Below are 25,751 nucleotides of genomic sequence, written 5' to 3' on the forward strand. Positions count from 1 at the left end.
TGTGTGTGTGTGTGAGAGAGAGACTGGGTCAGTGTGTTCTAACCAGGAGTTTAGTAATGTTAGGCTGCACTGGGATCAGTTGCCTAACTCGCGACCCCCCCCGGGGCAGGGGTTGCGAGACATGGCCAAAGCATTTCCGGGGGTCACCAGCTAAAAACGTCGCAATTGGGAAGAAGGAAATAGCGGGAATGCGATAGCTTTTTTTTTTTCTTTTTTTTTTTTTGCTTGGAAAAGGAAACCTGCCAACCCATGATTCTTTTATAGACCCAGTTGCTCGGATGGCGCGAACCTGGCAATCGGGCCGAGTGGAAAGGTTTTTTTTCCTTTTTTTTAAAAGCAAACATGGCAACGTTCAGATACCCAGTTGCTTGAATTCTGCGGATGTGGCAACCTGGGCGAGTGGCTTCAAGGTTCAAGGAGTTCTATTGTCATTCCATACAAGTACAGAACACAATTTGATTACCCAGCAGGTCCTGGTCAGGCATAAAAGTAGTAATATACAGTACGTCTAAAAACACAAAATATAAATAAAAACCTATAGTGCAAAAAAGCATTTGCACAACCCACTGATATTGCACGTGCCCATAAATCAGTCTTAACGAGCCATATAAGTCCCCTAACCTCATATCAGTCTTAACCAGCCACATAAGTCCCCTAACCTCATATCAGTCTTAACCAGCCACAAAAGTCCCCTAACCTCATATCAGTCTTAACCGGCCACATAAGTCCCCTAACCTCATATCAGTCTTAACCGGCCACATAAGTCCCCTAACCTCATATCAGTCTTAACCGGCCACATAAGTCCCCTAACCTCATATCAGTCTTAACCGCCCACATAAGTCCCCTAACCTCATATCAGTCTTAACCGGCCACATAAGTCCCCTAACCTCATATCAGTCTTAACCGGCCACCAAAGTCCCCTAACCTCATATCAGTCTTAACCGGCCACGTAAGTCAGTTTCACATAGTTTTTGCTTCGGCGGCAGTAATTTCACTCTGTCGATGTCAAAACAGATCAGCACACAGAATGCAGCTACTGAGATCTTGGTATAGGTCAGCAGAGCAGACTGATAAAACATGACTGTGTCCCTTTCAGTGCATTGATAGCGTTCAAACCGGGAGGCTAAATATGCACAAAATATCGTCTCTTACCTTGCACTTCATCATGTCGCTGACCCTCTCCTGCATGGACTGTCCGGCTTTGGGCCGCACCAGGATGTAGATGACCTTGACCTCGGGGCAGCAGCGGAGCAGCTTCTCCACCAGCACCTTTCCCATGAAGCCTGTGGCCCCCGTGATCAGCACGTTCTTCCCGGCGTAGTAGTCTGCTATGGACGTCATGATCCTACTGACCTGACCAGGCAGCAGTACTGCTGCTGTCGACCTCGGTCCAGTCCGTCTCGCTCGGCGTGTGGTACTTGGTCCTTCACCGGGATGGTCTCTGTGTAGAGCAAGAGATGAGACAGAATATTACTGTATATATGTTTATTGGTAGCAGGTTTCAACAATTTAGGTTTAGTTTGAACATACCATTTTTTCCCATTTTCTCCCTCACCCCATCCCTCCCCCCACAGTTATCGTCATCATTAAAACAATATAAAAAAAACAATAATAATTGAGTACAGACAAAAAAAAAACAACAAAAAAAAGTCCAGTCCAATCAAACAACTCAAGTATTGATTTTTGAGGGCTGCTAGTCCCTCCTATATTCAGCTATTAGTGTAGATTTGTCTTACACACAAACATTAAATTCCCATTGACAATGAATGGATAATTTTACGTCATAGTGTCTGAGCAAATATGCATAGTGTCTATTTACGCATGATGATGTATGATGATAAGAGCGCCCCTCACTTCACACAGGTGAAGGTTAATTAAGACTAAGCATCTTACAGTGTAAGACCTGTCAACGCCATGAACAAATGAATGACAAAACGCACGAGGAACTTTATATAACTTAAGTGATGATGTCTGGGGGCACAACCTTCCGTCACATCTGTTCGCCAGACACGCATACAATTCAAATCCTGAATATTCAATGTTGCATCTGTTATGGCTGGAGGTGCCAACTATGCAAATCAGATGAATATATTAATCTCACAGATTCACACAATTCGCTGTGTGTGTGTGTGTGTGTGTGTGTGTGTGTGTGTGGGGTAGTTGTTTTTATGATCCTCAACATGTCGAGTTCTATGATTCTGTATACAATAATTAACACATTTCATTTATCGCCCATAATTTGACTTGGACTTAACTCGGTATCGGACCAAAGAGACTCGTGACTCCTCCCCCACAGAGTCCACTCGAGTCACGAGTCACTACAATGCAATGAAATCATTTTATTATCCATAATGAGGAGCCCGTTCACATTCACATTATAAGATAATTGTCTGGCACTTATAGACAGAGTAGAGTGTAGCTGACGCGCCTGCCTGCTCCAACAGTGTTTTCTGTATCTGAAAAAATAAATTAAATCCGTCTTGAATTGGTCTCGCCTCCTGTCGGTCTCGGTCTCGACTCGGACTCGACCCTCTCCCACACTAAACACTAAAGCTCTTTCCTTACGCCATCGCTCGCTCGCCGTCTCTCTAGCCTGGAAAGTGGAAACCACACGAATCTGCCACAGGGAGAAAAGAAAATCCCTCCAGTTTGAATTACATTTCACTCACCCCAGAGTTGTGGGTGACCAATCAGAGCCCACTATTCAAAGTGAGACTTTATTGCTATGACATTTGAATCTGTCCCAACGTCTGTAACCACCCCTTGGAAATAAATCTTCCACACTGAGGCAGTGCGACACCATCGCACGTACGCATGCACGTACGCACGCACGCACGCACGCCATTGTTCCTACGCCGCATTATTCAGACGTTGCGTTGCAGCCACGTATAGTCTGAGAAATGGAATGTCGGAATAATGGGCAGTCCCCCAATGGTTAGAGCATCCGAGTCTACATACACACCGATTGGCATTCACCTACAGTAAGATACAAACATATTTGCATAGTTTATTGGATGCCCATACCCCGCCCCCTGCTAACATGGGGACTAGATTGAATCAATGCCCGCTCCGATGCCTGCGCTGATGCAATGGCCTGTGTCTGCTTATTTGGGACCGGCCCAACACAAGAACATCATTCCCTGGGTATTTTTGCTCGAGTGCTGGCAGGCAGCCAGGCCCGATGAGGGGAAAAGTCCTGATTACAACAAAGACACAAAAGCTGGAGGCTGACATTGCTGCTGGCATGCAGGATGCTCCGTTGCCGCTCGATAGCTGACACAGTAAGATCTGGAGTGCTAATTTAACTCTGAGAGTTAGTAGAAATGCACACAGGTTTCATTTGTACATTCTCCGAGTAACGAATGGATACATGAACACTGATGATTTGTATTGTGTACAGTAGAAAGGTAGTGGCTGCGCCTATAGACCGATTCCGGAAACGGGTCTCATGGTCGCAGGCAACGTATTTCCTGTAGGCGGAGACGACACATCTGCGGTTTCCCCGCACCAAGCTTCTACTGCAGTGAATGGAAAAGTGACTGATGTTAGTCTGCCTCAAACGTTACTCTTTTACCTGCTTTTTACTAACACTAACATTACAAATATGCCCAGAACATCAGGATGAACCTGTGTAGTTCATGGCTGCTCCAACAGTAGTGGCAACATTCAAAAAAAGAAAAGAAAACGGAATGTCAAAATATCTACCGCAGTGGCTGAGACCAGAGCCATATAGTAATGGTTGAGACAAAGCAGTGAAAGGTCCTGAAAGATACATAACGTCAGTCTTACCCAATACACAATCTTTCTGTTATAGGAACACAAGGCTGCTGTACTTTATACCTCATACTAAGCATTAAAGTATGAGGTATGTGTCGTCTCCGCCTACAGGAAATACGTTGCCTGCGACCATGAGACCCGTTTTGGAATCGGTCTATAAACTTTCTAAGAAGTATTAGCTGTCTGTCTAGTCTGTATATTTCAGATATCCTCAGTAAGTAGCATAAGTACACTTCATCCTCTCATTAGCGCTCAGGTTTCAAGGGTTTTCTCCACAGTGAGTGCATGCCCTCTCTGCTCGCTCTAAATGCATAGGAGGCATCTGTGTGCAGCAGCTCTACGGCTTGGGAATTAATCCACGCACGACTGAACTGCAAATTAAAATCGGGAATGCAAGTCGAGTACACTTTTACTGTAATAAATAAAGGTCCAGCTGCTATAGGATTGATGGTTTGGTTTTCTTGAGGTCTTGTTTTGGCTACTCAGTTACATCGTAAATTTGTTCCCAAAGGTCTTCTTTCTAGATATAGCCTTGTCGCCCAATGAACCTATAGGAAGGGCAACAAATCTAGTCAACAAAGATGTCCCTCCCCCGAACACGGCCAATTGGGATCGTAACTTATAGACACTCGGCCGAGCCAGAAGGACTGGAGTGGATTCAAACCCGAGCACTAATTCAGCTGGACTTTTCGTTTTGTCGAACGCCAACTTGCACTCGCAACACCGGATTTGTTGCAAATGGCCTGGACCGGAACACCATGTGGAGATCTGTAGTGAGTGACGACTTCAAGCATGCTTTTAGACATGCCACTAAAATAAATTACTTCGTTTTTTTTGCTGGTAAAACATTAAGAGTAATGGGGGTGCACTCAAAGAGTAGTTTTAGGGGCTCATGAAAAATAGTAAAATATAGACTATCAAAATTTCAAATGATAAATGGTAAATGGTGCACTTTATAGCGCTTTTATCCAAAGCACTTTACATAAATTGCATTACATTCACCCATCCATGCACGCATTCATACACAGATGATGGAGGAAACCATGCCAGGCACCAACCTGCACATCAGGAGCAATTAGGGGTTCAGCGTCTTGCTCAAGGACACTTCGACACTAACTCTGGGCGAGCTCCATGATCGAACTGGGAACCTCACGTTCCCATCAGGCCTCTCTACCAGCTACTCTACTTCTGAGCCACTGCCGCCCTTATACATACTGTGTTTATACAGTAAAATTACACCTGTGTGAAGTGAGTTGTGCAACTCCGTGTGTGGGTCCCCGGGGGGTCCCTGGAACTGCCAGACCCACAGGAACACGCCCAGGGTGCCGGCCCGGTTCTGGCGAGCCGCCAGAAAGAGTTGAGAAATGACAGCGATGAACGGGCAGCGATGAACGCAGACGTTGTCGCCAGGATCAACTACAGGTCTGCTCAAAAGGGACGCAACAACGCAAGCGTAAAAAAAAAGCTAAACAGAATCCAGGTCTGGTGAGTCGCGGGCGTGTGCACATAACGAGCATGCGTGCAACAAATTCACGGGATCGCTCTCACGTAAATACGCTTGCGATGTTGCCCCACGACTTCTCCACACGTACAGAAAAAAACCCCACAGGTTTGAAAATTGAACTATATGCGTGTTAAATCGCTTCCCGTTTGAAAGGCCTTTACCGTGTGGGGGTCCCTCTACTGTACTGTCACTGTACTGTACTGTCACTAGAGATGCAACCGATCCGATATTATATCGGGATTTGCCTCCGATACGGCTTAATTAACGTATCGGAGATGACGCTACCGATCCACGTTCCGATAAAAAGGCCTCTACTCTGGTTCATAAATAATATAATCACGCAATTGTGAGCCCATAACCAAACGTTTTAGCACATAATTATTAAATTAACGATGTCTTTATTATCCGGCTTCGTTGTTGCTCCACTGCTTCACAGCATGCCGTAAAGCAAACCTGTCGCGCAGGCGAGCATGCCATGTGGGGAGGGTGAGTGGTGTACGGCAGCACTGTTTTCGTTTGGAGGAGGCGCAACAAAGCAGCAAGCATGTCGTTAGTTTGGAGATAACACGCGGAAGAACACAAGGAGATGGAGCAAGCTAAACAACAACAAGGAGAGAGACAGCAGAAGCTCCCAGACTGAAATGAAATGAAATGAAAACTATATTTACCCAGGGTATCTGGGTTAAGCTCAAGAACTTGTTTCCAGCCAGGCCCTGCTCATAGAACATTTCATCGTAGTGGTTCAATGCCTTGTTCAATGGCACTTCAGCGGTGGTAATTTTAACGTGTCGGACCGCTGATTCGAACTGGCGACCTTCCGGTATCAAGATCAAGATCCGTTCGGCCACCGCTGCCACTAGACTCATTCAAGAAGCATGACAAACTTCCAGATGACCACCTGAAGGCTAAAGCGATTACAGATAAGGTGCTCGGCTTCATTGTGCTCGATGGTCAGCCTCTCTCCGTTGTGGATGATGTTGGTTTCCGCAGCCTACTGTATAAAAGCCGAGGTATAAACTGATGTCCAGAACATACATAACAGAAACCGCTTTACCACAACTACAGAACAGAGTGAAGTTGCGGTTGATAGAGCATTTAAAAGCTGTTGAACTTGAAGTTTTACTACTGATATCTGGTCCTCTGACGTTAGCCCAATGTCGCTAATTAGCCTCACTGTACATTGGCTGAGTGAGTCATAAGTTGCAGTCTCGCTTAGAAGACATTCAGAGAGAGCTGAATCAGGATACAAAACGCCTGAAGCAAGAAAACCAGTTTGTCTGGTTTTATCCTCGTGGGAGATTTTGTATTGACCTGTACTTGAACTGTACCCATTCTACAATCTGAATATATTTTTCAGTCAATCAGCAACAACAGAGGCGGAAGTTCTAGACCCACGGGAACGCACCCAGGGTGCCGGCCCGGTTCCGGCGGCTCACCCAGCGTCCGAAACGGTAGAGAAATGACAGAGTTACCGTGTGGGGGTCCCTGGGGGTCCCCGGAACGCGCCCAGGGGGCCGGGCCGGTTCCGGCGTGCCACCCCGTGTCCGAAACGGTTGAGAAATGACAGAGTTACCGTGTGGGGGTCCCTCTACTGTACCCTCTACTGTACAGTCTGTCACTGTACTGTACTGGCACACCCAAAATCATATATACAGTTAATATGTGCGTGTGTGTTTGTGTGTGTGTTGCACACAGGTGGTGAAAAACCACCATGCTGTTTTCATGCTCAGACCCACCCACCAACCCAGCCACTCACCCACACACAGCTCCGTAAGGGAGTGGTTGCACCACTAAAAATAACATGATCACTTTAATGCAGTTGCTGCCATTGCATTAAAATTCCTCAGTGCACCTTCCACCTCAGTTGAAAGTGAGAGACTGTTTAGCACCACATCCAACATGTGTATGACAAGAGAAACCAGCCATACAGCAGAGAATGCAGAAATGCAAGAAAAACCTGCCAAAATGTTCTTAAGTGAGAGTATCCTGGTGTTAACAATCCAGGTCCTTAAAGGACCACTTCACCACTTTTCAACATCTCTTCATATAATTGGTCCTCACTAATGTTCATGATAAAACACCACCATTTTTTCCTACTCAGTCTGTGTCTCATAGGAGGGCTTTGGGCAGTTCGGACACCCGTCCACCAGTGACATCATCATTAGGCAGATTTTTTTTAAAACAAGATTTGTTTTAAAATATATTTAGATTTGTATTATCGTGAGAACGATGGCTTCAACTTTTGCATTGCAACTTTTCAGGAAAAGAAATCCTGCTGTTTCTATTAGCTTGGATTCACCATCGATGATGTCACTGGTGGACGGGTTTCTGAACTGCCCACAGCCTTCCTATGAGACACAGACTGAGTAGAAAGAAATGGTGGTATTTTATCATGAACATTAGGACCAATTATAGGAAGAGAAGTTGAAAAGTGGTGAAGTGGTCCTTTAAGTTACCCTGATCTGATACCCATGTTAACAAACCATGATGAGATGTGGTTTCAGGCCTACAGTATTCGTTTTATTTTGCGTTAATACAATTTTGAGAAACAGTTATATGTAGGCAGTGCTATGCACATTGTTATAATTTTGTAGGTATACTGTGTTTGTTGTTGGCCACATGTATTTGCCACTGCCAGTAAGAATTTGCACTGCCAAGAACAGGTTTATTTAGTATAACCAGATACCTCAACAAGCCATGATGATATGTGTGATTCCTGTACAGTCTTGGCTGCTGCATTAACAGATGTTTATTTTTAGTTTTTTGTGTCTACAATTTTAAGAAGCAGCTATGCACAGCTGTTGTGGCATTCTGACACACACTCACACACACACATGCAGACCTTGTTTTGTCTTTTTTTTTTTGTTGTTTTTTTAAAGTTTTCTACTGCGTGCGTGCGTGCGTGCGTGTGTTTTGTGTGTGATACAGCTGCGCCCTCTGGTGGCGGGCGGGTGGTGTTACAGCGTGACACACACAGACAGACATGTTCTGCTGGGTTGCATAGTAGAGGCTCACTGGAGTTCGCAATAAGGAATCCTACAGACCAAACGCTTTCTCAATGTATCTGCAAGCTCGCAACAGCTTTTAGCTTTCTAATGCAACAACCTATACTCGCCATAGTACCGAAAAATGAGTTTTAACCATTCTTGAACTGCTGAGCAATACTTGGAAAACTAAGCCATGAAAATATAATAAAGACAGCAGCAGCAGCAGCACATAACAGCAATAATGCAACAGCAGCACAATCATAAATAAACATTCCTATTCCTGTTTTGGCCCATTGTGGATCTAAGTCTATTTTTAACTATGGCAGTCTGTAGTCCCAGTTTGGATAAAGAACGCTCACCACTCCACTGGCACTAGTTTTTACCTGCTGTAGGCAATTCACAAATAGTCAGAATGCTATATCAACATTTGGACAGTTGAGTGACTGTAGTTTCCTTGCTCTAGTTGACCTTGCTGTGTCCTTGTTTTATTTAATACATTCAATGAATTGTGACAATGAATCTTACTCCAGGTCACCTGAAAGATGTCAGATTATTATTGAAGGGATAGCCCCGTTGAGATGCAGCATCTCATTTCCGAGGGCGATTCGTAACACACGAACAAGATACAGACTGTAACGAAGACTCTCACTTCCATTCATATAATCGGATCTGGGAGAGTTGTTCATTGGATATAGTCTCCATACATGCGGATATCCGACTAGCACGTTGGGTTATATGACATATCCGACTAGCACGTTGGGTTTATGACATGTCTAGTATGACAATCCCTATATTTGGTTCGGGTTGACCTAGTGCTGATCATCATACATCATCATACATCACATTCCGTACTCAGCCAATCAAATCATCACATTCCGTGGTACACACAGACACACAAAGCTGGGCATAGGAGAGGTCAAGCGCCCCGAGAGAGAGAGAGAGCGAGAGCGAGAGAGAATTGACATTGAGGTATAAATCAACCTAGAACTAAGTCAGCAGCAGTGCTGGCATAGAACCTGATCAAAAGCTGACAAACGCAGCAGACACCAAAGCCAGTGTTGGTGTGCCTTAATTTGCCTGCATGGCACCACCGGCCGGGACGACAAAATGCCCCAATATATCAAAGTGTATCTATCTGATGAGCAGACGACAGCTTGCTGTCCAATTAGCATCCTCCCTCCTCATATATAAACGTTCGCTCTGAAAGAATATACATTCAAAGATTTGCACCACATTTTCACGATTTATAGCAGATCTACAAGCTTGTAGATTTGCTATTTTTCAACAGCTAAAGTATAAGATAATGCTTAAAACACCAAAAGGGGTTCCCGCCCAGACTGGGTTCAAGCTTAGCGTGCGTAGTTCAGTGAATGCAAATTCTATGATTTGCTGTTCTATACCTTAATTTATACTTCTGTAGAACGATGGTTTCATTCGCCAAAAATAATACGTATTGGTCTAAATGGTCCCTTACTTTTTGTTACCTTGTAGGTGGTTGTACTGTTAAGTAACTCAAGTTACTTAACAGTACAACTACCACAAAATAACCATAAAAACCATATCACCCACGCCTACATCAGCACAGCAGTGACATCAACACAATGTTAACCACGGAGAACTCGAGCGGTTTGTCTTGCAGTGGCGCTGATATAACTACAGTATGATTTGCATTCTAGTCGAGCCATATGTGATTATTTGGTGCTACTGCTGCTGCTGCTACTGTACATGCTTGGAACATCCCTTCTCCCACGGCCCAAAGAGACGCCTGGTTGGTATAGTGTCTGCCAAAGGACAGAAGACTGGAGCGTAGCTCCCCTGAGCCATATGTGACCTAGATAACACAATCTAATGTGCACACAACCTTGATCTCCGTTTATTCAATTTCACTGTACTCTGTGTGTGAACACAGTGTAAATGTATAACATAATTATGCATAAAGAAAATGATGTATACGTGGGTGCCGCGTTGCAGGTTGCGACTAGTTGCGTTGAGAATCATTAAGTGTGGAAGAGCATTGACAACTCTGGCTTCTTCTATTCAATTCAATCTCAGTAACATCTGACCGCTGGTCTTCCAAAATGTTCTGGATCAGTGCCACAGGTGAAACTATAAAGAATTGACTTAAACAAGTCTAATACCACATGCAATTAAAAGCTTCCTTGCTACCATACAAACAGCAATGTTCATTAATGTACATATTAAACATAATTTGGACTCATGTCCTTTGTGGATCTAATGTGGATCATTAGCATTTTTATCTTGTTTTTTTGTAACTCACTGCTGACTTGTGCATAACTTACTTTTGATGCAAACTACTTTTTTAATTCTGGACTTTTACTTAATTTTTACATTGTAGTATTCATATTTTTACTTAACTAAAACATTGCAGTAGTTATTACACCACTGAATGTGACGTGGTCATTTCTGCCTCCGCAACCAGTAGATTATTGCTCGGGCAGAAACCTCATATTTATATTTTATTTTTCCAAATGAATGCAAAATGGTGGCATACAAAAAAAAATCGACAAGCTCAAAAAAAATCTTGAAAGATATTGATTTGAAGTCGTGATATTGATTTGAAGTCATATCCTACAATCGTGCATGATTGAGGATTGTTGGTGGTGTGTGTATGTAAATGGTAAATGGTGCATTTATATAGCACCTTTATCCAAGGCGCTTTACATAGATTGTGCATTACATTCACCCATTCACGCACACATTCATACACCGATGGCAGCAGAAACCATGCAAGGCACCAGCCAGCACATCAGGAGCAATTTGGGGTTCAGTGTCTTGCTCAAGGACACTTTGACACTAACTCTGTGTGTGTGGGGGGGGCAGAGAGAGAGAGAGAGAGAGAGCACCAGAGAATGGGGAAGAGATCTGTAAAGGAGCCAATGCCAAAGACAGACAGGTCAGTCCAAGGCAATGCTTAAAACGATACTAATAGCAAAAAAGCATGTTTATTCAAAAATAAATTGCCTAAAAAGCTAATTGAAGTACGCAGCTGGTCATTCTATATGCCCATGCCAACTCTAAGCAATTCATCTAAAATGGACAAACACAAGCCAGCAGAAGCTAGGGTTTCAGGACTGCTGCCAAATAACGAGCCCCATCCCATCCACCAACCTGGCATCCTGCAGGTCCAGGAAGAAAGCTTGTAGTCAGTCAGTGGCGCAGTGGGCAGGCACTGGCAGCGTGCCCTACTTATTATGTAATTGACTCAGACATGGAATCTCTCAGAGATAAAGAAAACAAAAACCACACACACCCGTGTGAAGTGAGTGGTGCAACTTTATGTGGGCTGTGGGGGTCCCCGGAACTTCCAGACACACAGGAACGAACCCGGGGGGCCGGGGCGGTTCTGGCGAGTCGCCCCATGGCCGAAACGGTCGAGAAATGAGAGTTACCGACGTGTTGTCAGGATCCGTGATATAAAGTAGAATTAAACACCGGGGATTTCATTCAAATCATCGCAAGGCAAGCCAGGGCTTGCATTGCGTGGTACGTCTTGCGCTGCTGATCTTAAACCAGCATAATCATCACACAAGTAACACGTCCGTTCATGTCGCTGCAACACTAAACTGATCCTAGGTCAGCCCACACGTTAAAAATAACTTCAGTTCAAAAGTTTTTTCCTCCGCAGCGCAGCATAGCGCACATGCACGGACAGAGTGAAAGTGTTTCTACAGTCAGACTGACATACAATCACACACTGATTGAATATTTTATTAACATTTGCAACAACAACAAAAAAAGCACAGACAGTACGCACACACGTCACACACAGTAGCCTACAGGTCTCCTCGGATCCACTCGGGTATCCTACTATAAATGCGCTGCGTGTCTGCGTGCGTGTGTGTATGGTTGTAATGCACGTAACTCGAGAACCGTTTGCCCCACCGACTTCCCATTCGACACACGCGTTCCACACCCCCACAGGGAGTGCAATGCCCTGTATCGAGTCGGTCGGACCCACGGTTCTCCAGACCCACCACAAAAGGCTCTCCTCAGGCTCTGCCAGTGGGCCTAATCAGCCTAAGGCCCCTCACCTGTGCAATTCCCAGCCTCTGCCTCAGCCAATTGATTGCCATGGCAACCCCACACCTGGAAAGTGATTACTTAACCACTACACTACGTCAGTTTGCACTCTTTGGGCAGAGGCAGACATTTACAGAGATCTATACAGTATGGGCACAAAAGGGACACAGACAGATAGTTAAAACGGGTGCTATGACAAGTTGACAACACAAGTGTGTGTGTGAGGCTGCGCAACAGTGACACTTGTTGTGAAAACCAACCAGACTTGACATTCAGTAATTGGGTCTTATGATCAAAATAACATTAGAATGGTGTGTAAAAGAGAACATCAAACATTTGTCGGTGTACATACGGACATATCGATGACCCCAGATCACCACGCATGCGTCATCTCAAACCAGTAACTGCAGCCTAGTGGAAAATGTACACCGCACACATCAGTTTCTGCCACTCGCTGCAATTGTGGGGTAGCCGTTATCCTTAATAGAATTCATTAGATTAAGAGCCTTAAAGGTTTAACCCCAGTGCTGTTAATTTAATTTAAGTTACGCCTCTCGGTCAGTTTGGAAGCAGCGCCATCAACTTGCTCACTATCGCAACGCATCCGGCTCCTAGAAAGCGAATCTAGGAATGCACGTGTGTGTGTGCCATGTACACATTTGTGTGTCCATCCATTCCATGTTGCACATCTATCTATATCTGTGTGATAGTGGAGATATTCTGTCATTACAATCAGCTGTGCTCTGATGTCACTATTCATAATCCATAGAGTACAGAAGTCCTGACGTCACTCGTTCATCCCCCGGTCATCCCCTGGGTTGTGGAAGTTTTTCTCATTGGAGAATAATCTTATATAAATCGTCTCATATAAGCACTGTGGTCCAAAAATAAAGAGACTGTCTCTGCGATATATATTGTCGGGGAGGTGTCTCTGTATAGTTTAGTTCACTCATAAAAATGTAACTCATTCGGCGGCGATAACATTAGCGTTTTCTCGCAGTCAGTTGATTCTTCATATCCATATGAGTCAAACCCCATCATTTGTTTATTTTTGGAACACAGTTCTTTATTTGACACGATATGGGAAAAAAAAAGTCTATGGGTAGGGGTAGGATGAGTAAATTACGCCAGACTTCGGTGCCAAGTGGTTTTCAACCAGTGGGAGTTCCATACCCACAGGAACGCACCCAGAGGGCCGGGCAGATTCCGCTGAGCCGCCCCGCGTCCAAAACGGTTGAGAACAGAGTTACCGTGTGGGGGTCCCTCTACTGTACCTTCTACTGTACTGTCACTGTACTGTACTGGCACACCCGAAATCACCATATATACAGTTAATGTGCGTGTGTGTTAGGTTGCGTACAGGTGGTGAAAAACAACCATGCTGTTTTCGTGCTCAGACGCACCCAGCCACACACGCTCTGTAAGGGAGTGGTTGCACCACTCAAAAAAAAATCTGCATCACATAATTTACAAGACGTCTCAATTAGAGAATGTTGAATGAATAATTATTGTTTGAGAATTGTTATTTTGATCAACACCTGTTGTCTCTCCTATGGTACCACATCAATACAGCAAGGAATTGTGGACAAAATCTTATCCAATGACAAAAATATTCGAAGTTGTGAGTCTGCAAGGCTAAATCTAATCGAATTCCGTGGCTCAAATAATGGACCTTGATATGAAAAGGGTTGAAAACCACTGGTTTATTAGGAAACCGCCGCTGGCACAGCCGCTGCCGCAGTCGCTGCCGCAGTCCTAGTCCTCTGCACTAAAGTGACATTTCATTGGCTTCTTACTGGGTTATAATCTCACTGCAGCAATAAAGTGGCAGCAGGCCTGTCATTTTTTTATTGTCATTTGGTGCATGGTTTTTAGACATAATGTGATGATTTAGAGGTCCTGCAGTGATGTCATGACGCTCAGAGAACCCTGCGGGGCCTCCAATCGCCTCACTTTCCTTCCATCCGTCAAATAAACGTGGCATTTTCAGCACATCCAATGAATCCTTCAAACGCGTCACAAAAATGCTATTCTAAGACGACAGCGAGTCGGGGAAATAAAAGTGACAACACATTGTCATCTTCTGTTTATTGCCACATTGTTAAACTTTGATATAAAGGAGATGCCGCGTGACTTGAGTTGAGGATGAGTTGCATTCCAAACAGTAAACAATAACATTCTCAGTGTTAAATAAACTTGTGTACAAATGAAACCAACAAATTGGTTACAAATTGCGAGCCATACTTTTCCTGACACTGCTCAATGTAAACTCACTGTAGGACTGTCACCATACCACACAATTCGGAAAGCTTGTTATAAATGAAGGGTTATTACTTAGGTTTCCCAATAAGGCTTGCTGCTACTTAACTCATAGAAGGAGCCAAGGACTTAATTACTGCCCCCCTGGCAGTCAATAAATAAAATAAATAAAGTAAAGGAAACGTTTTGGTGACTCAGCAGTGGAGAGCACAACAGCCGTTTAACGGCCAATTTCACAGCAGCTGGAAAAAGGTCATCCCTTTCAGCAGCCTGACTGAAGCCGGCCCCGACGCAATGCGCACACGGCCACGCACGCACGCACGCACGCACGCACGCGAACCCAATAGTGTTGGCGACATTTGGAAAAGGCCTTAATTGGTAGTGCGGTTTCTAGCCTCTTATCACAAGATATAGATGGAGGGCTGAGGAGGTGTTGGGGCACGGCGGCCCAGTCAGTCATGCACCCTGAAGGCTCAATTTCTTAATGTGGAAAGAGGGGCCGGGTAGACAGGTGGGATATCACTTGCTCCACCGCATTGCAATCCAAGTAAGCCGCTTGCCGCTGGACCCGGGGCGACCAATTGCTAAATAATGGACAACGTATGTCTCTTACACCATCGACCTATCCGTGAACCCCGAGGTAAGCTTGTAGACTGCATTTACAGACGGTCATACATTGTATGCAACGGTACATAAAAATTTCATCCAGGGTGCCCATCATTTGTAGCGCACGGACCACTTTTACCGGCGCACCGGAAGCTGGTGTGCATGTCTGTGTAGCAGCTAACAATAGCCACACCACTCTAGATTCGATCGACAACAACGGGAGGTAATAATAAATCTATCGCGACTAGCGACTGGACCGCTGAGCGCCGTCTAACACAGGATCTTTTTTCAGAATTAGACGGGATGATTTAGATCGGGAGTTATGATCGTTTTAAGATTTTCGTTTTCGTCAGCTAAACAGGCAGGGGAGATTTTCGATGACGTGTCACTTTTTGACACGTCATCTGATCGGGCAACAAGCGCTCCAAGGCTCTAGAGCGATGCGAACGGTTTTGTTTTCATTAATCTCTGTCTTGTTTATCAATCTCCGTGTTGGGCACTTGACCATGACCTTGAACTTGGACGGAGAACTCCGGCTTGGACATCCACGGTGCTGGCATCCAGTTGGAGAGCCTCGATCCTTTCTACAATAGACAGCTGCTCATGAAGGCCAGGGCCATTCGGCAGGATAATGTCCACCCACTCGAGCCAGAGTACAGGCTGTTGCCATCGGGCCGTCGTCTGGGTGCCCCCGTTGTCAAAAACAACAGATATAAGCACTCCTTTGTCCCTGCCTCGATTCGTGCAGTCAACGCTGCCAGTAACATGTAATGTGATGATGACGATGTTGAAACAAGCACTTTATGCCGGCACTTTATATCCAAGCACTTTTTCTGAATGTAGCCTCTTATTTTTTTGACTCTATACCTGCACTAGATGCGCCCAGACCTGTTTATGCTATGGTGTCTCATGTCTGTTGATCTCCTGTATTGTTTGTATATGTTTTAAACCACTACTCTTGCTGTAAACCTAATTGCCTTCTGGGACATTAATAAAGACCTTGAACCTTGAATGTTTCTGAGCAACGGTCGGTCATCTCTCTTGCTTAACCCGTTGAGACCTGAGACCAGATTCTACAAAATGTCACGAGTTTTCTGAAAAACCTCTGTGGTTCTCAAACTATTTCATGTCAATGTTTCATGTTGTTCCAGCGACCCGCCCCCAGAAGCAAATATTTGAGTTAAAAACGTTGAAAGAATATATATATATATATATATATATATATATATATATATTATATAAATTCAAAGATAATTGTTAAAGTGGTTAAACGCTAAAGCAACACAGATATGTTTCCCGTCATAAATGGGTTAATGAATTAAAAAAAAGAGCACATGCCGTGACGGACTGATTGAATCTAGTAAGTGGTGGGATCGATTACAGTGTGCGTAGGAGAGAGGAGATACATGACACGACTTAAGAGTAATGTACTACTTCACAAACATACGTGATGCCTCGTATCGCTGGCAGGCCAGGGTCTATAATTAATGACAAAGACTCAATGTTGAGCTTCCGTCGATCCACCCCACATGTTGCTCGGAGGTCAGCAGGATGGAGAAGAAGGTGAGAACACCGGGGAAGAAGAACCAGGACCGAACAACAATGTAAGAGAAGATGAGTCTTATTGCATTGCTGGCACACATTATGATACAGGAGAAGCTTTAAAGTGAATCTCAATTACATTTTCAATTCAAAGGAGCTTTATTGGCATGAGAAAACATTGCCAAAGCAAGTGTCAAAATATAATAAAAACATTTGAAAATGGGCAGGGTGTTGTATCTCAACACTACACCAATCTCTCCAAACCCCGTTCAGTTAAATTTGTTTTGCATCGGCGGGAACGCAAAATGGAATGTTCATGTGGAAAATCTCCTTGAATGAGGATGAAAAGGACCACTACTGAAAGTTGGCAAATTGGCTCAAAAGGATCGAGTGACACTACAGCACTATAAATGCGACTGCAAACAGTTGAAATATTGCTATTGATAGGTTCATTTCCAAATGGCCCCAAGACCACCTCCATCAGGCAGATCAGGTATGAACTGTCCCTTTCTGAAGCTTTGATTTGTTAGAGCATATAATTAAAATCTTCAGGTCCTGTTTAATTGCAGGCAAGCCTTGTTTAGAGCTATGCACAACTTTACAATGCCCAGGGCATTGGTCCAAGCCCCAGACACAGCCAGCCATGTTACAGTAGGTTAAGGTCCACCCTGCCACCGACATCCCTAATGGGGTCCGAGACAAACATCACTAGAGATTAGCCCCAGAGGCTGAACTGTGTTCACTCTCTTCCACTGACACCCCATCGAGCTGTGATATCTTATACCGTGGAGATTAGATGCATGGGTAAAAGTGCTTTCATTCACAGGCTACAATGGGAAATAATGAAGGAGACAGGGGTCATTTTACTCAGACTATAAAGACAAGGTGACCACCACTGGGCATTAGCTGTCAGTGACTGAGTCGGCCTGGCAAGTCAATCAGTGTTCTGAGACCAGCCACTCCTGGCTGCCCGTCAAGGAGAATCTTGATCAACCAAGGTGTAGAAGACAAGCGAGACAGACTTGCCAGGCTGCCAGCTTCAGTAAATAAACTGGGAAATCTAGTGGGGAACCTCAGCTATTTATATCACATCATTGGTACTCACAACAAATGGGGTGAAAATGGGTGAATTTTCTCTTCTTTTTGAGAAAAAAGAAAATATAAAATATAAATAATGAAAATATGCTGACAGTATTGTACTAGCTGATGTTTTGGTTCTCTAATGGTGATGCCCAAACACAAACTGACAAACTAAAATTGTCATCTTGAAGTCGTTAGCTACAGCAGGTCAAAGTAAAGTCAACGATCTCTCACAGAACACGTACATCTTTGTAGTTAATCCCCCCCCCCCAACTCTTCTTATTACAGAGCAACAGTAGAAAGGACAGTATACAGTACTAAATAGAGAAGTGTCTTAGCATCTAATTCTCTGAAACCAAACGACAGCCATGGTGCGAATGTAGAAAACTAGTTTTCAGAACCATGCCCTCGACGACAATTAATATACACTGATATTCATACTGGGTACAGAAGTATAACTAAAAACAAGGTGCACTACACAGCCCTATCGTATTTAAGGCTGAGTTCACTGCTTAGGATACAGACTGGCTCCCTCGATAGACAGTCCTAACCAGTGCCGTTTAGATGAGAGAACTTGCGACAACTCCGTTCACTTCATGGCGTTAGTCCAATGGCGGCTCCGTGCTGCTATCAGCTTTAATGATCTTTTAATCACTTTATTTTAAATCGTTTTGTTAGTAATAGTACAACATAAACATTAAACATTACAGAGACTTTAGTTGTCACTGCACAATACTTTAAAAGAGATATTTGCGCTGCTCTCATTGAAAACAATGTATTTCAAACTCCAGCTTGTCACTCTCCAGAGCTACATGACCAACCACTCTCCAGAGCTACATGACCAACCACTCTCCAGAGCTACATGACCAACCACTCTCCAGAGCTACATGACCAACCACTCTCCAGAGCTACATGACCGACCAACCACTCTCCAGAGCTACATGACCAACCAGCTTGTCACTCTCCAGAGCTACATGACCAACCAGCGAGCGCTGTTTTCTGCCCCCTCAATGACGGCACTCTGTCTAAAAATATCTGGCCTTAACATAACATACAGTAGCATCTAATAAAAACACAGTAACCATCACAAGTCAAACCAAATAATCTGCTCATCGCTAGTAGTCTGTCATCACATACCAGTTTGTTTTGACTTGCCAGAAAGAGAGAGAGAGAGAGAAGGGTGCGAGTTTATCCCTCCATGTAAAAGGTTGACTGACTACAAGTCTTAGTGCTTTTTCTGGTTTTATCCTCGTAGCAGCTTTTGTATTGACCTGTACATTCTTTTGAACTATTATTGCATCTACTGAGATTCTGCAGGCTTCTATGATGAAACGTGGCCTCGACAAAGGGAGTCCAGTTTAGGATATTTCTTCCTAGTGTTACAGGCAAAAAAGTCTCACTTTGAATAGTGGGCTCCGATTAGTCACCCACAACTCTGGGGTGAGCGAAATGTAATTCAAACTGAGGCGTACCAGACCTAATCTGCCCAGGGATTTTTATTTTATTTTTCCTGAGGCAGATTCGTCTGCATGGTTTCCAGGCTAACAGTTGCTGACTGTCTCTATACTATCGGCGGAAAAAAACAAAATCAAACGTTATTCTTTACCTTCACACGGATCAATTTGAGCAAACTAATATGATACATTCAACAATCACGTCCAATGCACCATCAGAAGATTAAGTCCAACATTCCCAAACCGCCCCCTAAGGTCTTCCACTGCTGGCCTGCTCGCTTTGCCTAAAAAAATGGCAACTAAAAAATACGGGGAAGCAGCTTTTTGCTTCTATGGGCCGACGGCGTGGAACAAACTCCCACTGTACCTTCGACAGGCAGCCTCTGTAGACATTTTTAAAGCTCAGCTCAAGACCCACTTTTACACCCTTGCTTTTAATTGATTTATCTGTCTTTTTAAAAAAATGTTATTCATGTCCTCACTGTATTGTTTATGCCCTGCTTTTCTTTTCTTTTTTGTGTAAAGCACTTTGAGCTGCATTTCATGTCATGAAAGGTGCTATACAAATAAAGTTTTATTATTATTATTATTATTAACATTCGAATAAACTAATATTGTATAATACATATGTCGTATGTCGCCGTAGCCTGAAAACCCACCTCTTCAGACTCCACCTTAGCCCGTAGCACTTGCTCTCAACTTATGTAATTTAGATAGCATTTTATGTAGACCTAGCACTCTATAGTCTATAGTGTGTATACGCATAGTTTCATTATATAATAGATTATATTAGCGTCACACTGGGGAGTGCACTACTATTAATACCACCAATACATCTTCTCAATTGCCCTCATATGACATACTAATTAACAGAGTAGCTGAGAGTTCAGGATATGCCTGACACACGCTCTACTACAATTATCTAGAGTCTAGTTTCTGCCACTAGATCTATACGTGGTGGATCATGGCCAGATGATTTACTGCCTAATAAATCCGTCCTAGAAATTAACTTTTGTTTTATTACTTTCAGTCAGGCCTTAATGGGATGTTGGAGGTAGTTTGTCTTCCACCTCCAACCCTTACAGGCAGGTTTTCTTTTCCAGGCTCAGGCTCTCCTCTCCTCTCCTCTCCCGCGCCTGCCTCCACTCTGCTGTACTGGCTGGTCATCAATCCTTGCCATCCAATACTACAAATGCTGATGCAGTCTTATCGAGGGAGGGGAGGTTCCTGTGAGGAATGAGAATCCGCAGGTTGCAGGGGAGACCATTCCTTTGCCGTCTGTCAGTCTGCTCTGGCACCGCTAACAAATGTAAATAAATAAACTAAAATAGTCCTCTCAAACACCTCCGAACCCCCCATTTTGGCACTGTGCCTTCTCCCATCTATTTTACACTGTTGACTTCTCCAGGCGATTTTTTTTCTGGATCTGCAGACATTGAAAATAGCAGATCTTCAAGCTTACAACGCCTGTTTAATGTTCTTAAACAATTGTTTTCTATTTTTTATTATCTATGTGTTTTTATCTAAAAACAAGAAAAAAACACATTGAATGTGTTTTTAATTCAGAAAAATGTAGGAAAAAAGAATTGGGGGACACATTAAAAATGGGTCCCGAGTCCCGACCGACAAATGGGTACCGACCCAGTGTTTGGGTCTTGGGAACCAGTCCTGCAGATCATTGGTTCTCAAAGTGGGGTCCTTGAGGGAGTTCCAGGGGGTCTCCAGCATAATGATAGCAATAGTTAGGAACCTAACTCTCAGAGTTAAATTAACTCTGAGACCACTTTGACCACTTTATGACAATATAAAGTGGGGTCCCAGAGATGAAAATTACATTAAATGGGGGTCCGTAGCCTAATGCATGTCAAACGGGGGGTCCTTGAAATTAAAATGGTTGAGAATCACTGCCAGAGCTGTAAAAATCTATATGGGGGCCCCTGGAATATCGTTTTCAAATGGGGGGGTCCACATTGACAAGTGTCAATTTGGGGGTCCTTGACATGAAAAGGTTTGAGAACCACTGCTGTACAACTTGGTTTGTGTTCAAACACTTTGGTCTCTATCCTAACTTGTACCCTGCATGGCTGCCGGCATGACATGAGGAAACTGCATAACCCAGACAGAACCACCCTGACCCTGCGCTGAGATCCAGGAAATGAAAAATGAAGAATGTAAACTGCTGTAAGCAGAACAGAATAGACTGGCTGTAGGAAAAAAAGAAAACAAAACAGTAGAGAAGATCAGAAGTCTACTACAATGATTCCTTTCCTTTCTTTTCAAACAGCAGATGAAATCCATCCATCAAATGCCAATAACATCTGAGGATTTTCCTCCAGCTAGGCTAATCAGTTCAGTAATCAGCTAATCAGAATGGGAAAAGTTTTTCACATTCATGCTCGTTGCTTTGCATTGGCCTTCATTATTAATTATCTTAATGGACACTGTGCTGCAGTGGTGGAAAGTAACAAGTCTAACAACTGTGAGTACAATTACTCGAGTTAAGTACAGTGACAGTACAGTACAGTAGAGGGTACAGTAGAGGGACCCCCACATGGTAACTGTCATTTCTCTACCGTTTCGGACGCGAGGTGGCTCACCGGAACCGGGCCGGCACCCTGGGTACGTTCCTGTGGGTCTGGAACTTCCACCCCCCCTCCCGGGGACCCCCACACGGAGTTGCACCACAACTCACTTCACACGGGTGTGATTTTTTACTCAACTACATTTTGAATACATGACTTTTACATGTAACAGTATTTAATTTTACATACATACATACATTGTGGTATTGCTGCTTTTACGTACATGTACTCTTCAATCACTGCTATGCTGTAATTAGCCTACAGTGTGATAGTTGGTAAGCTTGTAAACTTAATCCAAGTTTCCAACTGGCTAATTTATGTTTCATTTTGACCATATTTTGGTTGAGAGCATGTCTGTGTTCTCACAGTAAGGTAGTCTAATCCTTAAAAGGCCATAACAGTGGTCTAGCATGTTTAGCCCACTGACTATGACTCACTGTGTACTTACTGTACATTACTGGCACTGCATACCATAACTGCATACTTAAAACTGGTGAAACAAGTAGTTGATTAGGCCAGCCTGTATTGAGACTGCTCCTGACAATGAGGATCATGGTGCATTGCATGGTTTCCTCTGCTGTGTCAATGTGTGTGAATGTATGACGCACATTACAAAGCTCTTTCGGAGAAAGCCGCTATATTATAAATGCACCATTTTGTTGCTGCCGTGCATAAACCCGTTTATGTTTTTTTCGTAAATGAATGCCGTACTCATACAAGCGTGTTGCAATGCGAGGTGTTGTGAACTTGTAGATCGGCTAAAGTCACCATTTTAAAATGTTTTTTTTTAAATAATAATACAAATCACACTCTTGTGAAGTGAGGAGCGCCTGGTAATAATATGCTCTAAACAAACATTAAAAGTCCATATGCTTGGCTGACATATGATGCAATTCCGGAAGCCAGATGTTTAGAGGTGCTAGCTTCCCTAAAAAAAGGAATGGTTTTGGACATAAGGTTTCGGTCCAACAGCGACGATTTGCTTTTTGAGCGGTCGGTGCCTCCACTCCATTATGCAGCATTTCTTGACCAATTACTGGAACCAAGCCGGCCGAGATCAAGACGGACATCATCGATGGGGAATCCAAGCTAATACACTGCAGGCTTTCTATTCCTGCACTGTTGGCATGCTATAATGGAAGTCATTGTTCTCCTGTTAATACAAATCTATATATAAAAAATAAAAAACTATGACACTGCTGGGCGAAGAACAAAAATATGCAAACACAGCAGCAATATTTGTTTTGTGCCTTTGGCAATGTAAACATGCCAATAAAGCCCTTTAAATTTAATTGATGAAAACACACACACACACACACACACACACACACACACACACACACACACACACACACACACACACACACACACACACACACACACACACACACACACACACACACACACACACACACACACACACACACACACACACACACACACACACACACACACACACACACACACACACACACACACTCTCTCTCTCTAATTCAGTGGTTTCCAACCAGTGGTGAGGAGGTAGTGGTCCCAAGCTAAATGATGGAGAGTTGGTAACCAAATGGACCCTTTAGATCTTTAACTCATATTACTGAATTATTGTTAACCAGCCGCACTACTTAATTTACAAGAAGTCTACACAATGAAGAGAATGTAGAAGAATTGTTATTTTCATTTTTGATCAACGTTTGCCACTGTTTTATCTCCTATGGTAGGCCTACCAAATCACATCAATAATACCGCATGGAATTGTGGACAAAATCTTATCAAACAATAACAACATATTCTTCGTTCTGAGAGGCTAAAGTGGTCCGTGGCTCAAATGTCATATCAATAATGGGCTTTGGTTGAAAAGCACTGGATTAATTCAACAACCATCAGGCATGTTGCTTACTGTCACTATACTGAATGGGTCAGTGTAGTCAATCAATCAATTGGTTGAGTGTTTGTTTCCCTAATAGTTGTATAAGTGAAGGCTCTCCAGAGAGCATGCGTTTTATTCATTGATTGAATCGATTGATTTTGATTAATTTCACAATATGTAGAATAGAATGGGTACAACGAATAAAGCACCAGTCAATTCAACCAGGAAAAGCACAAGACTCGTCTTACATCAGGGTCCACCATTTTCAATTCATCATAACAATATTAAAGACGTAAATATATACACTTCATAGGGTTTTCTCATTTGCCAGGGTCTTGTTCTTTGCTATCCCGGACAGTCAGTCAGTATGTCTGTCTGTCCGTCCGTCCGTCCGCACATTCATTCTGTCGCAAACTGCTTCGCTCCGACCTTACTGTACCGTACTGTACTGTACAGTAGGCTACTAGTACTGCTACTAAAATACAGCGTCTTGCGTCGCGTTTTGACAACAATTTAAACGGACGTATGGTGGTGGGAAACAGCCAAAATACAACATATCAAACAAGAACACGTGGGTAAACGTTTGTAAACATTTCAGCTTTGAGTCGCACTCGCAGGCGCACGCAACGTGTATAGGCTCTCCAGTCCTTACACACACACACACACACACGCACGCACGCACATACTGTACTTATATACCAAACCAAACAAACGGATGAATCATGCACAACCAAACCGTCCTCATCGCATACATACACATTCCCTTCATAATCACCATTAAAACAGGTGAGTGAGTGACCACTGTGCCAGAAAAAGCTCCAAATTCGCGTTTCTTACCTGATTTATTTTAATATCTTGGTAGTTCAGTCAGAAGAGCAACAATTACACCTTGTCTGCCGTCAGTGCCGGATGCGTTCCGTCCCGTGCCGTGCCGTCCGGGACCACCAACACCACCACCAGAAGAAGAAGAATCAAAACGTGCGCCTGTCTGTCAGTCAGAAAGGTTGGTTGTGCGTGTCGGGTCTGTCTGCAGGCAGCCTGTTCTGTTCTGTTCCCTCCCACTGGCACCGTAGATAGTTACCGCTGCTGTGCGTATGGAGACAAGTGCTGCTGTGGGCTGCCTCCTCCGACACAACCCAACCACCCGGCTGCGTTACATCTGCGTTAACAGGCAGCGAACAGCGTTGCCATGTGGGGAGAATTGAGAGAGAAACAAGCAATGTTAGCAGATACGCTACTACTACAGTGGTCCTTGAGGAGGAGGTTCCAGGTGGTCCCCCCAGCTAAATGATGGAGAATTGGTAACCAAATGGACTATAGATCTTTAACTATTGAGAGTGTAAAATGAAACCTAAATTGTTAAACATCTGCATTACTTAATTTTCAAGAAGTCTACACAATTAGAGAATGTAGAAGAATTGTTATTTTGATCAACGTCTGCCTCTCCTATGGTACTACCATCAATACATAATTTCTGATTAATTGAAAATGGAGGACCTTGATGTACAGTAAACTAGTGCTTTTCGGTCTCGTCCTCAAAGTAGCATTTTGTATTGACCCATTCTTCATACTGTGAAATATTTTTTCCAGTCAATCAATCAATGGAACTGTGGACAAAATCATATTCAACATCAAAATATTCTTAGTTTTTGGCTAAATGTCATCAAATGATGGTCCGTGCCTTGGATGGCAATTGGATGATTTGAGGCATTTTGTGTTTTGCAAAAATCTACCTGTTGGTGGCGCTATAACAGGCCAATGTGAAAAGGGTGGGATATATTCCTCAGCCTAGTAGGAAAGTATGTGAAAGATGTCACGTTTTTTTGTTCAAAACAGACCAACTTTGAAAGCCAATGTTAGCCAATCAAGATGGAATAATGAAATATCGGACAGATCTGTCTTGAGTACATGACTATAGGCCTATATGTAACGATTTGCAGGATTTTTGGACAAAATATGGAGGAGTAATATCATTTTTTTTTAAACAAAAGTCGGCCTCCTGGTGGCGCTATAACAGGCCGTTCTGGAAAATTTGGGGCAGAGGTTCATCATTGG

At 43.6% G+C, this 25,751-nt stretch overlaps 1 protein-coding gene across 2 annotated transcripts in view; it reads right to left on the minus strand.

The window, feature by feature from the left end:
- LOC306916196 (fatty acyl-CoA reductase 1) overlaps nt 1-24,858 on the minus strand; it is a 67,860-nt gene extending 43,002 nt beyond the window's left edge. Inside the window, exons 1-2 of one of the 2 annotated variants that reach the window (XR_013788959.1) lie at nt 24,534-24,858; nt 1,153-1,441 (exon numbers count right to left, since the gene is read on the minus strand). Coding sequence is in view for 1 of the 2 variants with exons in the window: in XM_079494007.1 (XP_079350133.1) it covers nt 1,153-1,341 (189 nt within the window). In the remaining variant the exon portion in view is untranslated. The remainder of the gene's footprint in view (nt 1-1,152; nt 1,442-24,533) is intronic. The other variant, XM_079494007.1, reaches the window with a different exon arrangement.
- Between the last annotated feature and the right edge of the window lie 893 nt (nt 24,859-25,751).

This window comes from Electrona antarctica (genome assembly GCF_951216825.1).
Source record: "Electrona antarctica genome assembly, chromosome: 23".
Lineage (NCBI taxonomy): Eukaryota > Metazoa > Chordata > Actinopteri > Myctophiformes > Myctophidae > Electrona > Electrona antarctica.